The sequence below is a fragment of the Dermacentor silvarum genome, chromosome 4, assembly GCF_013339745.2.
Source record: "Dermacentor silvarum isolate Dsil-2018 chromosome 4, BIME_Dsil_1.4, whole genome shotgun sequence".
Lineage (NCBI taxonomy): Eukaryota > Metazoa > Arthropoda > Arachnida > Ixodida > Ixodidae > Dermacentor > Dermacentor silvarum.
In genome coordinates this window covers 189,866,304-189,878,019 of record NC_051157.2, presented here as the reverse complement: position 1 = coordinate 189,878,019, position 11,716 = coordinate 189,866,304, and the positions used below count along the sequence as shown (strand labels likewise).

At 46.7% G+C, this 11,716-nt stretch overlaps 1 protein-coding gene across 1 annotated transcript; it reads right to left on the bottom strand.

The window, feature by feature from the left end:
- Window positions 1-4,696: 4,696 nt before the first annotated feature.
- LOC125944873 (uncharacterized) lies at window positions 4,697-11,139 on the bottom strand. The gene has a single exon (XM_049666293.1). It carries the CDS (start codon window positions 5,773-5,775, stop codon window positions 4,867-4,869), a length of 909 nt encoding a protein of 302 aa, XP_049522250.1. The 5' UTR covers window positions 5,776-11,139; the 3' UTR covers window positions 4,697-4,866.
- Between the last annotated feature and the right edge of the window lie 577 nt (window positions 11,140-11,716).

The window sequence follows — 11,716 nt, the reverse complement described above, 5'->3', positions numbered from 1 at the left end:
ACATTACCGATGTAAATGCATGAGTATCTACATTGATCGCAGGGAAGTTGTACAATGGTGGTTTGTTTATGAGCTGCTGCAACAGCAGTATCACTGCTGCTGTTGCAGCAGCTCTCCTCCATAAGGGATGTGTCATTTATTGGCAAACACCGAATAAACATTTTAACTTCTTCGAAGTTTGGCCATGTCGGTGGCGGAGACCCAGTCGTTAGATCTCGTTCTTATTTTCTAAAACAAAGATTACAGTGAACATTAGTTGTCAAGCACAAAAAACAAGGTTATTATGTTATGAGCAGCATATAAATACATAAATACAACCTATGCAAGCTGCTCAGAATTTGATTGCTGCCTGAAAGCAAGTTCACCTGTGTGACAAACTAAAAGATGTACCGTATTTACACGATTGTAGGTCGACCCATTTTTTCAAATTTGACAATCCAATGTTGGGGGGTCGACTTAGAATCTAAACCGAACCGTGTACCGCTAGTAGCGGCAAGAGAAACAAGAAATCAGGGGTGCTACGGTGTGGTTAAAACTTTGCACCTATGTTTCCATGGTTACGGTAGAAGCGTAGCGTATTAATTTACTGTATTGCATACATTTTGATTGCGCGCACCACGAGCGCACGGCTCTTGTGGGAGCATCGATCATGGTAGAGCCACCGTTCGGGGGGTATTGGTAGTTGGCTGAAGAGCCGCCGTTAGGGGGATATGGTAGTTGGCGGATGAGCCGTCGTTTGGTGGGTATTAGTAGTTGGTGTAAGAGGTTTTCTTTGAGATACGATTGTTTTCGACGGCCGCGCGCATCTGTCACTTCTGCTGTTGTGCTGAATCGTCGCACCTGTCATGAGTGCCAAGAACTTTCGGCACTCGTTCACAGCAGCGTTCAAACGGGCTGCTATCCTCCATGCCGAGAAAACTAACAACTGCGCGGCAGGACGCAAGTTTGGATTCAGTGAACGTGTGGTGCGGCAGTGGCAGCTTCAGTGCGAGGAAATTTGGCCTCCCTGGCTACTGCGTGCGGGTGGGTCCTCTCTGCGTGAGCGGCTGTACCGCGCGATGTCGTGGTGCAATCGTTCGCGAAGTGTGGACTTGCACTTGATGACGACGTGCTGTGGGACCGCAGCAGCTATGATGGCAGCAGTGCCAGTGAGGTTGACTCTAGTGACGACGAGCAGTCTTAGCAACCCCATCAATAAATTTACCTTGTGTGAATGCACTCGCGTGGTTTTTCTCCCCCCCCCCCTTTTTTAGACATGCAATTTTGGGGGGGGGGGTCGACCTATTTTTCGAGTCGACTTACAATCGTGTAAATACGGTACTTTTGACCATGGCAGCTTCTTGGGTGATGAATCAAGATAAATAAAAGTCGAGCCAAATAAATGCTAGGCAAGGACATCTCTAACTGTGACTGACATGAAGAGAAGCACCATGGGACACGTGCTACAAAGCCACCACGCTCGCGGCAGTATTGCGGCCATACACTTCATACGGAAACAGCTGTGCTGACACTACTGCACATTTTCTGTCATTAGTAATCCTTCGCTTACAGCTGATTCAATATATCTAATATGCAACATGGCTCTACCATACACCATGCAGGGCACCGATCTTGCAAGTTTGACTTCATCGATAAAATAGCTGGTTGTTTCTCAAGCGCAAACACATACTGAACATACAAACATGGCACTTGTGACCACACACAGAGAGAAGAATAATAAGTTACCGTCTTACCTGTCTGCCTGGGTAAGTTGTCTATCTTGCTGAGGACTTGGGCCCACGTCTGGGGAAGGCCTGTGTTAGTGCGGCTTTCGGCAATCTTGTCGTACACTCCACTGTTGTGTGTTCGCCCTCGTAGATTGGCCAGGTGGTCCTCCCACAGCTTTATAAGTGCCCAGATCGCCTTCTCGGACCAGTGGATGCCAGTTTCTTAAGGGCCTTTGCTGCCGGCGCGGATTGTACAGGCTCCATTTCACGATGCTATCGCATCAATGATGAAGCAGCAAATGAGACTGCTGGTATTCAGCATGGCAACACTAGTAACGTGATGTGAGTGAGAGTATAGCTAGAGTAAAGCTTCATTGTTCGACATATCACATCACTGCTGAAAATGAAAACATTTTCTCAAGGTAAAAAAAAAATACTTGCTGGGCATCGTAGTTTTGTGACAGGTTTATTTCTATTGAGGAGTTATGCATGCTTTGATAACTTTGAGAGTGATGTCATCTTCATATACACTGGACAAGAGTGTGGCTGCATTGGCCATCCCTGCCGCCAACGGTTGTGGGCAGTCATTGTCTGAGCAGTTTTCTGGTTGCAGGATGACTTGGCGCACAGTACAACGTTGTCTTCAACAGAAGTGAAGTCCTCGAATGTCATTGTTGCAGGAACGCCCACCCCACCACTTCGCGGATCGCACATTACGTCCTCCCCTCCGTCCGCTGAATCGGTGCGGTGCCATTGGTCGGGCTGTCCGGGTCATCCGCCACGGGCTCTTCCGAAGCGCAGAAACCTGCATGCTTAAAGCACTGCGCAATCATTGCCAGCTTTACCGCTTTCCACATATTGGCCAGCATATGTATGGCTGCCAGGATGTCCATGATTTACTTCTCCCCACTGTCGAGACACAGAACAGTGGGGCAAAGCAAGCAGGCACTGTAGTGTGCCTTGAGATTTCAGATCATGCCTTTATCCATCGGATGCAGCCCACTTGTTGTATTTGGAGACAGAAATTTCAGCCGAATGGCCTCGAGGTGTGGCACATTACTGTGTGCGCCACAGTTGTCTAAGAAAAAAGTTAACTTTCTTCTCACGCACAAACTTTTGATCGAGTTGATGTAGGTATTCTTCGAACAAAGAGTGCCTGATCCATGCCTTGGAGTTACTGTTATTTACTCGGGAGGTTTTTACTGTCCCGAAGCACCTCGTGTTTTTTTTTTTGCTTTGTCAATTACGAGAAGTGGCAGCTTTTCTGTACCGGGTGCATTGGCACCGACCATCACTGTAATCCTTTCCTTGCTTTGTTTAACCCCCATGCAAGATTCAGCCGAAAATGCTAGGGTACGTTCAGGCAGCATCTTGAAAAATAGCCCAGACTCGTCGCAAATGTGTCCGAGGGAGCATATTCTTCTAGCAAGGACTTCAGTTTGGTCACACGGTAGTCGGACACAATGGCCTTGTCTACGCTCCATTTTCGCCGCACACATTCTTGAATGCCTCCCATGCCTCCTCTTAAGCTGCGAAGCCATCTGTCAGCAAATTTGAACTCCTGGATGTTCATCTTGATGGCAAAGAACTGGCAAGTTCTTTGCCAAAACGCTCCTAAGCCATAGCTTTAGAGCCTCTTCAAGGGCTGGGTGTACCCCCTTGCTAACATTCTTCTGGCTCTTGTTTGAATTTTTGCATGCGGTCAAAACTGCAATTCTTGACGTAGTCAGGCAGCATTTATTTGGGCAGCTTATTTTCTTTCGCAACATCAACCTGAGAACGTCCACCCTGGATTCGCTTAAGGGGAGATGCTCCTCAGAAAACTTTTTTCTCAAGTACTTGTGACAGCTCAATGAAACTTTCACCACTTATAGAGTTTGAGCTCCTCTTTTCAAATGTGCTTTTATTTTTTTGATAGCTCATTTAGTTATATTTTTGCAGACCATGCATTTGTAAAAACAATGCATTTTTGTGCAAGCTTAGGCAACAATAGTGAGCCCAAGAAAACGCTACAAAATAGCTCATATTGCTCCTAATGAACTGAGGAATTCAATAAAGCAAGAAAAGTTAGTGTAACACTTCTGTGTTAGCCTAGAAAAAAATTCCAATGCCGAGTTTCAGTTTTATCATTCCCTAGGAAGGAACTTTTGAAATTATCTTGCTGAATATGCTAGCGGAGAACTATGAAAGTTGTTTCTTTGAATTCAGGACATGTTAAACTATAAGCATGCCAAATTTCATTACGATCTGACTACATAAAGTGCACAAATTTTAGTGCACAAACTGTGAAAATGCAGCAAAACGAAGAATTGAGAAAAACATGTTTGAAGGTTAAAAAATATGTTTGATACTATACTGTTCCACCAATGTTCATCAAATTCACAGAGAATGTCAGCAAGGCTGCCTTGAAGAAGTTCACAATCTCAGAATGACCCAGCACCATATGTTGGACCCTCACAGTCCCTGCGAGCCGCCTCCTCCAGGCGGGCCTTTCTTGCTTCACTGCAGCGGTGGGCCCTTGCTTCAGCTGTGACCTTTGCTGTCATGCTCGAAATGCGCCTCTTGTTGGCCTCCTTGCTTAGGGAAAGCAATTCCTTGGACGGGAGAACTCCAAGTTCCTAAAGCACTTCCTCAAAGCCAGAGTGCCCTTAGTTGAACCAAAGGACAGCGATTGCTGTCGCTGTTTGAACAACAGTTCTTGTCGCAAACTTGGTCTTTGGACACAACAGCCATATTTTACTATTGAGCGATTCAGCAGCATTCTGTGTCTGCCCTTTCACGCAACGCTGAAGCAGCTTTTCTTCCGTCAGTCTTTGGTAGACTGGCAGCATTGCCTTGCCTTGGGAAGGAGTCAGGATGGGAGTGTGGGGTGGTGCTGGCTCACCCAACGCCTGTGACCGCTTGTGCTTGCACCAAGACATGTCTCCATCTGGGCAAAACTTGTGGCTGCTGGCACCATCCCTCAAGCAAGAGTGGAAGTAGGATGCCCAGACAGCACAATACATGTCCCGAACACTGCCTCTGTTGCTCGTAATCGTAACCTGAAAGTAGCCCTGCAGATTGTGGATTGTTGCGTCCTTTAGCCTCTATCCTCTCGGCATCTTCAATTTTCGGAGAGCCGTTCCGAGTCTTTTGGCAACATGGTTTGTGCAGTCCTCCTTTAGCAAGGAACGCCTTCATAAACATTCAGCTCTGATACAGCAGTATACGCTTTGCTGTCCCCATCAGAGAGAAATATTGTGAACTGCAGAGGTACGGTATAGAGGCCTGTCTTCTTCCATATTCTTAGTGCAGCCTCGGTCTCCATTGTCTGTGCTGAGCACGTCGTGTATTTCTCACACACGGGTGTGTGAAAGGTCTGCCAGACTACCTTTTCTCCATCCTCCAGTGCCTTGTGCCTGCTGCAGCTGATGCAATAGTTGGACAGCACCTCAAAGTCCAAGCACAGCCCCGTGGCAAGGGAAATGGCCGTACCGACACCATCATGGCTTTTGTGGCCTCTTTTTTGCCATGTTCCGTCGAACACGACGGCTACTTTCGAAGATCCAGCCTCTTCAGCCGTCAGCTCTCTGGCTCGTGCGAAGTTCTCGGTGGCGGCTTTCATGGCGGCGACATGCACTTTCTTGCCAATGGCAGTGAAAGTCTTGTGATGCACTGGTTTCGGACCACCAAGAATAGCACAAAACCGCACAAGCTGCTCGTGTCCGACGCCGATCGCACGCGCTGCGACCACTGACTTCACATTCACGGCGAAGCTGTCCCGTGCGCTGCCGCGGGCAGACGTCTCCTCACTTTTATCGCATGATGGAGATACGCGGCTTGAAGTGGACAAAACGACAGTTGCAGGACATGCCACTTTTTTTTCCAACGTCAGGATCGCGTACTTTCCACGTTTCTTTGCCATGGCACTGAACACGCAAAATTTGAAGCCACACGCACACGCAGAAAGATGCACACTTCTCGAACACACTTCACAGTTAACACACCACGTGCGAAATGGCGACCGGAACAGCCGGAACAACAAGAAAAAGAAAAAAGAATGCATCCCGCACCAAGTGATGATGACCATAGTACAATGCGTGGCGCCACTGCATTCATTGGCTGCATTCGTTCATGGCGTTAATGCCAGAAAAAAACTGGCAGCATGACTGCCATTGTGACATGCGACAAAATCGAATCGATTTCTTTTTTTAGGTACCAACCGTGAGGCTACAGTGAGTTGTGTAGCGATTCTGGCTTTGTGGCTTCATGATCAACACAATAGTTTTATGTGTTTAAGGCTGATGATGCATGACGGAGCTCTATAGACAAAATAAGGTAATCATTCTGCACTTATACCTGTTGCTTTGTTACAACTTTATTTGTTGCACTGTATTACTTTTTTTTTTTCAAAGGACTTTGAGGTCCTTGAATATAGCATTGCACATTATAATCACACGCATCGTGATTGTGTGCTAGACCACGGTTCATGGTGTTTGTCAACAATGTCTTTAGTGTAGCTCGTGGTAAAAAGTATAACGCGGATGAGCAAATGGCACAGCTCTATATGCCTTGTCCCGCAAGTGTATATCAGTGGCAAAATAAAGAACATCACATGCTTGCACCACTGATAATGGTTCATAAAATAAAATCGGAATGTGCAGAATACTATATCAAACTTCTGAAGTGGTCCTAGCCTAAAGGGACACTACAAAGAAAAATCTCAGGTGCACTAGCAAATTACCTATCTGAATTACAAATGAGCCCCTCTTACTGTCAAAAGAGGTTTGATAAGCCAGAAAAGACGCAAGAATAAAAGTCGGCTGGCGAACCCTGCCATGGAGTTCCCCCCCCAGCTCGTTGTGACATGATAGATTTTGACGGCGATCGCTCAGGTTTAGGTAACTGTTCATCGTTGAAGTTCTACTACCTTCTATTCTAGAAGAGCGGGAGACTACTTGGAAAGATTTTTACCAGCCTTCAACAGCCTAAATACGAAAAAAAAAATACCTTAAAGTCCGCGACATCACACTGGTGCTGGTGTGTCAGTGCAAAATATAATAGCCTTCATTTAATAATCTACCTGTTATTGTAAAATTGAAGAAAATGGCGGTTTGAAAGAATGTTTAATCAGACTAAACTGATTTAGTGTTTCTCGTTATAGTGTCCCTTTAATATTCCTTAACTGGTGTGATTTCGTACGGTGCAGCCGGTAGCATGTCAATAGTGTAGGCGCTGCTGCAGTCGTGATGCGCTGTTGTGAATCACTTATTTTGCTTCTAGTTCTTATGAGGAAATGCTTATGATAACTAAAGAGAACACTAGACTATATTTAGATTTTTGTGTGTGCTTTCGTAGAAAGTTTACACCAGCTCTAAACACAGGAGCAGGTGCTTCAAAAGTAGATTCTGCCTGCTCCAGTCGTTGCTCGAAAATGCTCAAGAGCATTCCCGCCACTGAAGGCATTTAATCTCTGAGAAAGGTCTGTTCTCGCTGTGCACCACACCTCCCTTGTTCAATTCCCGAAGAAAAGAAAGATGCCTCGGGTATTCCCCCCTTTTCTTTCTAATAAAAAAGGCTGCATCTCTGGTAGAGCACAGTAAAGTGATTGCGATGATGTGTTATTTTCTGCACAGGTTGGTTAACGGATGACTCAGGTTTGAAGGACGCAGATGCTGATGTATGGATGAACAAAACTTGTACTTACAAAAACTTTACAAAGCTTGGTTACCAGGTTGCATGGTTACAGTGTTACATCGGTTACAAACAGTTACAACATTGGTTTAGACAGCATAGGGAAACCCTATCTCAGCAGAGCCGATGGTGCTTCTTAGCTCCCGAAGTCGGGTTCACAACCACAATTGGAACGCTGGAGCTGCATTTTCTAGACCTAACGCCCTGCCCAGATGCTTACATTGTTGGTTTGTTTTATGACGGGACAATCAGTTCACCAATCCTTAAAGGGACACTAAAGGCAAATACTAAGTCGACGTGGACTGTTTATTGAACCTTCGTGGACTGTTTATTGAACCTGGTTATTGAACCTTTATTGAACCTGTTTATTGAGTTTATATACCATTCCAGTAACCTGGCAACGCCTGTTTTACGAGAAAATTTCATCTGAAGGGTCCGAATACTTTTATGGAAATTCAAATCTCCCGCCCCGCCAACCGAGGAGTGGTGACATTGCATACGCAATCAATGCCTTTTGATGCCGTCGGGGAGTAAAATGGCACCTGACAGGGGACGGTACAATGCGCCGCTGCATGAGGGGGCTTAACCGCTGCAGCTGCTTTTGGTCAAGTGGCGTGGACCGTTCCTGCATCCTGTGACATCACATGGAAATGGAATTCTTTGCTACTTGCAGTTTGTGCGAGGTGTGCGAGCCAGCAAAACCAGCGCAGCACTACGCGATAATGGAACTGCCGAAACGCGAATGCGTGGACAGCACAGAGTCGAGCGAGAACAAAACCTTGAGACTGCCCGCGTAGTTGTCAACGGTGTAATATCAATTAGTTCTTGTTTCTAAAAATGAAATAGAACTGGTGAAGTATCATTTTCTTTCGTTTTATACTAGTACAATACAATGATGTTTTACGAGTGGTTGGGTACTAGTGACAGAAATTAAATGAGGAGTGCCTTCGTAATTGGACAAGTACTTGAATGTGCCGGGGGAGTCTCTAATCGTGTCCAGCATTTACCTCAGTTTCTCAATTACTAAGGCTCTGTCGCGATAATATTGATGCCTTAGAGATACTCGAGCACTACTCTGTCACTTTAGCTTGACTTAGTATTTGCCTTTAGTGTCCCTTTAAGTTTGTTAGAACTTCCGTGCATGATTGGTCAGTTGACCAACCAACCAACCATCTAAGAACACTTTTTTAACACAGTTTGTCAGTGCAGAATCCTCACCCAAATTACACAATCTACAAAACAAACTGGCGAGGGTCACGCTACCTAGTATATTTTTCAGAAGTTCAAAGAAGCAGCATGCAAGTGCAGCTGCAGCAATAAGCTGCTGACACAGAAAAACATCGGTATTATGGCGCCAGCCCTCAAAATCGCACGCGAAGCAACCAAATTCTCAGGAGCCGTAGGCCATGTGGCACCATAGACAAACGCTGGTTTGCTAGTAAACCTGTCAGTGAGGTGCACGGGATAACTGTTATCTGGATAAACGTCGACCCTGTGTCTGGACTGTACGAAAAATAAAACATTCCCGGATGTGCCTTAGATCTGAGTCAAAACGGACTGTTTCTCATAGGCCTCTTGGAAACTGTACATAGGCCCACACGTGGGAAAGGCTGCCCGTTTAACTAATCAATACAACCTCAAGGGTTGAATCTGTTCACACCTGCTAACTTGCCGCGTGCGAGGAGAATGCCTGCACCGGTTCCAAGCAAGTGCACCGCAGGAGGAGGTTTGAATCCCGTCACTATCAAGTGAAATTGCTCATTTGTGACTGGTAGTTTTCTCCACTCCCAGACATTACACCGAATATAACAAACAATCCACTCCCATTCACTGGCATTTTACATGCTGTGGTCTTCTAATGTCCGTGGCAGCCTCATGAAAAAGTGTGTTGGCTTTGGGTTCAGGAGCTATGCAGTCACCCTTTGAAGCTTTGATGGCCCCCCAATGTATGCTGGTGACTGGACGCTGTTGTACAAAATTTATGCAAGTTGTCCAACACTTTTCAAGAACTGGACGCATATTTTCGGGCCACATTCTCCTCACAATTTTAATTTCAGAATGTGCACAAGTGTCCTGTGTCTCTTGACACCATGTGAGGGTTCACCTGTCAACCGAGCTAACCGCATGTCCTTCTTCACTTGAATTCTTGTGTGCACAGCAGTCTTGACTTTCCAAAACTGAGTATTTCATTGATCTTGAAATATGAAAACACTCGTACTATAATCGAGTGCAGCACACTAAGGCCCGAGTATCAATTTAGTTTCAGTATGCAGTGGAACCTCGTTAAACCGTACCCTCTTAAGCCGTAGTTCCTTATTAAATGTAGTTGAGACGAATCCTCGACTCAGTTACCGTTAATTTAATGCGTTTAGTACCCGCTTAAGCCGTAGCGGTACATCGTGTACCTGTCGGTTAATGCGTACTATTGACTTGTCGTATGCCCATCATGCTCCTCAGTTGCAGTCTCGCGCTCCTTCGGCCAACCGATTCTGCATGGATCATGCCAAGCACGAGCTACGCATTGCATGCGTACGCACGAATCTCCGTGGCCATCGCGGAGCCTAGCCTCCAAGCCGCACCGCGCACAATCTCCGACTAGTATCTTGGAGGCCACGGCAGAGCGACCTAGCGAGATCCCGTTGTCTGCGAGTGCTCTTGCGAGATCCTGCATGACACTGTTGCCGGCAAGAGCAGTCGGAGCAGCCGTGGATGTGCGCACATGTGTGCAGTAGTTTTCTTCGCCAGCCATATTGCACGTGTGCTGAACTTAGCGACAGTGATTTGAGGACGCGGCGTGATCATGACAGGACTGCCTGAACTTCGCGACAGTGATCTCCGGACGCGGTGTGATTGTGACAAGACCGCACAATGTCGGAGAACACCACTTTTTCTTAACCACATGGCTGAGATAATGCCTTTCTTAGCCATACGGCTGAGAACACCGCCACTCTTAGCCATTAGGCTGAGAACACCACTGTTTCTTAGCCATATGGCTGAGATGAACAGGCAAGTGAAGCATCGCGTGATAAGTATCAAAGAAAAACTGGAGATAATCATTGCCATCCAACGTGGAGCAAAATAGTCCGTGTTGGCACGCGAGAAAGGCCTGCCGCTGAGTACTGTTTCTGGCATTTAGACAGCGCGAGAGAAGGTGCTGAATGGTGCACCGTCCAACCTCAAGCATTGCCGTTTAAGGGGCTCAAGTTACGCAGACATCGACGAGGCTTTGGTGCGTTGGCTGAAAAATGTGAGGGCAAAAAACTTGCTTGTGACTGGACCCCTTCTCACCAAAAAGGCGCTGTGCTTCGCCACACAGATGTTCCACGACAGTTTTGTTTGCAGCAGTGGCTGGCTTGCTAGATTCAAGACGCGGTGCAACTTAACAGCAAAGGTTGCTTCTAGTGAAGGTGCAGCGGGGGAGAAAAGCGGCGAAGAAGACGGCCATCGGCAAGCTGCAACATATCTTGCGAGAGTATTCCCCAGAAGACATTTAACATGAACGAATTGGCACTTTTTTTTAGATGTTGCCGAACCGAACTTAACTTTTAAAGGGGAAACGTGCACAGGCGGAAAACAAGCGAAGGACAGACTATCGGTTGCATTTGCAGCCAACATGGCAGGGACAGAAAAGCTGCCACTCCTCGTTATTGGCAAGGCCGTGAAGCCGAGATGGGCTTCAAGGGTGGTCGACTTTTTGTCAGGCGTGTTCTATCGCAACAACACCAAAGCCTGGATGACCTCGAAGCTATTTGAGGAGTAGCGCGCCGTCGCTTCACCACTTGTGGCAGAAAAATTGTTATGGTGATTGATAATGCACAGACTCACGTGGAGCTGGTGAACCTTTCTGCCGTGAAGCTGGAGTTCCTGGCAGCAACCGCACTTTCACAGCCCTTGGACCAAGGAATCATTCGGTCTGTGAAACACTTGTACCAGGAAAATATGCTGCGCAGAATGCTTCTTCCAATGGAAAGTGGGAAGACTTACAACATCGTCGTGCTGAGCACGATCCATTTGCTGGTGGATTCCTGGCAGCAAATAAAAGCTGCAACTTTGAAGAACTGTTTTCCGTGTGCACAGTTCGTTGTGCCCGCCCAAGAAATCAACCCAAGTGAAGTGGACGCGGATGAAGAAACCGCTGATGACAGTGACTGCGAGGCACTTCTTGCAGAAGTTTTGGAGCGACAAGGTGGCGGCGACAGAGTGCCGTTTTCGGCATTTTGCGGTGTCGACAATGACATCGAAACTTGTGAAGATTTGTCCAACAGTGACATTGTAACTCTCTTTGTACCAAGTTATGCAGCTCATTCGACGGTGAGGACGGCGACAATGCTGAGCTG

Coding starts and splice junctions, on each gene's coding strand:
- LOC125944873 (XM_049666293.1), bottom strand. CDS start 5,775: ATGGTCATCATCACTTGGTGCGGGATGCATTCTTTTTTCTTTTTCTTG.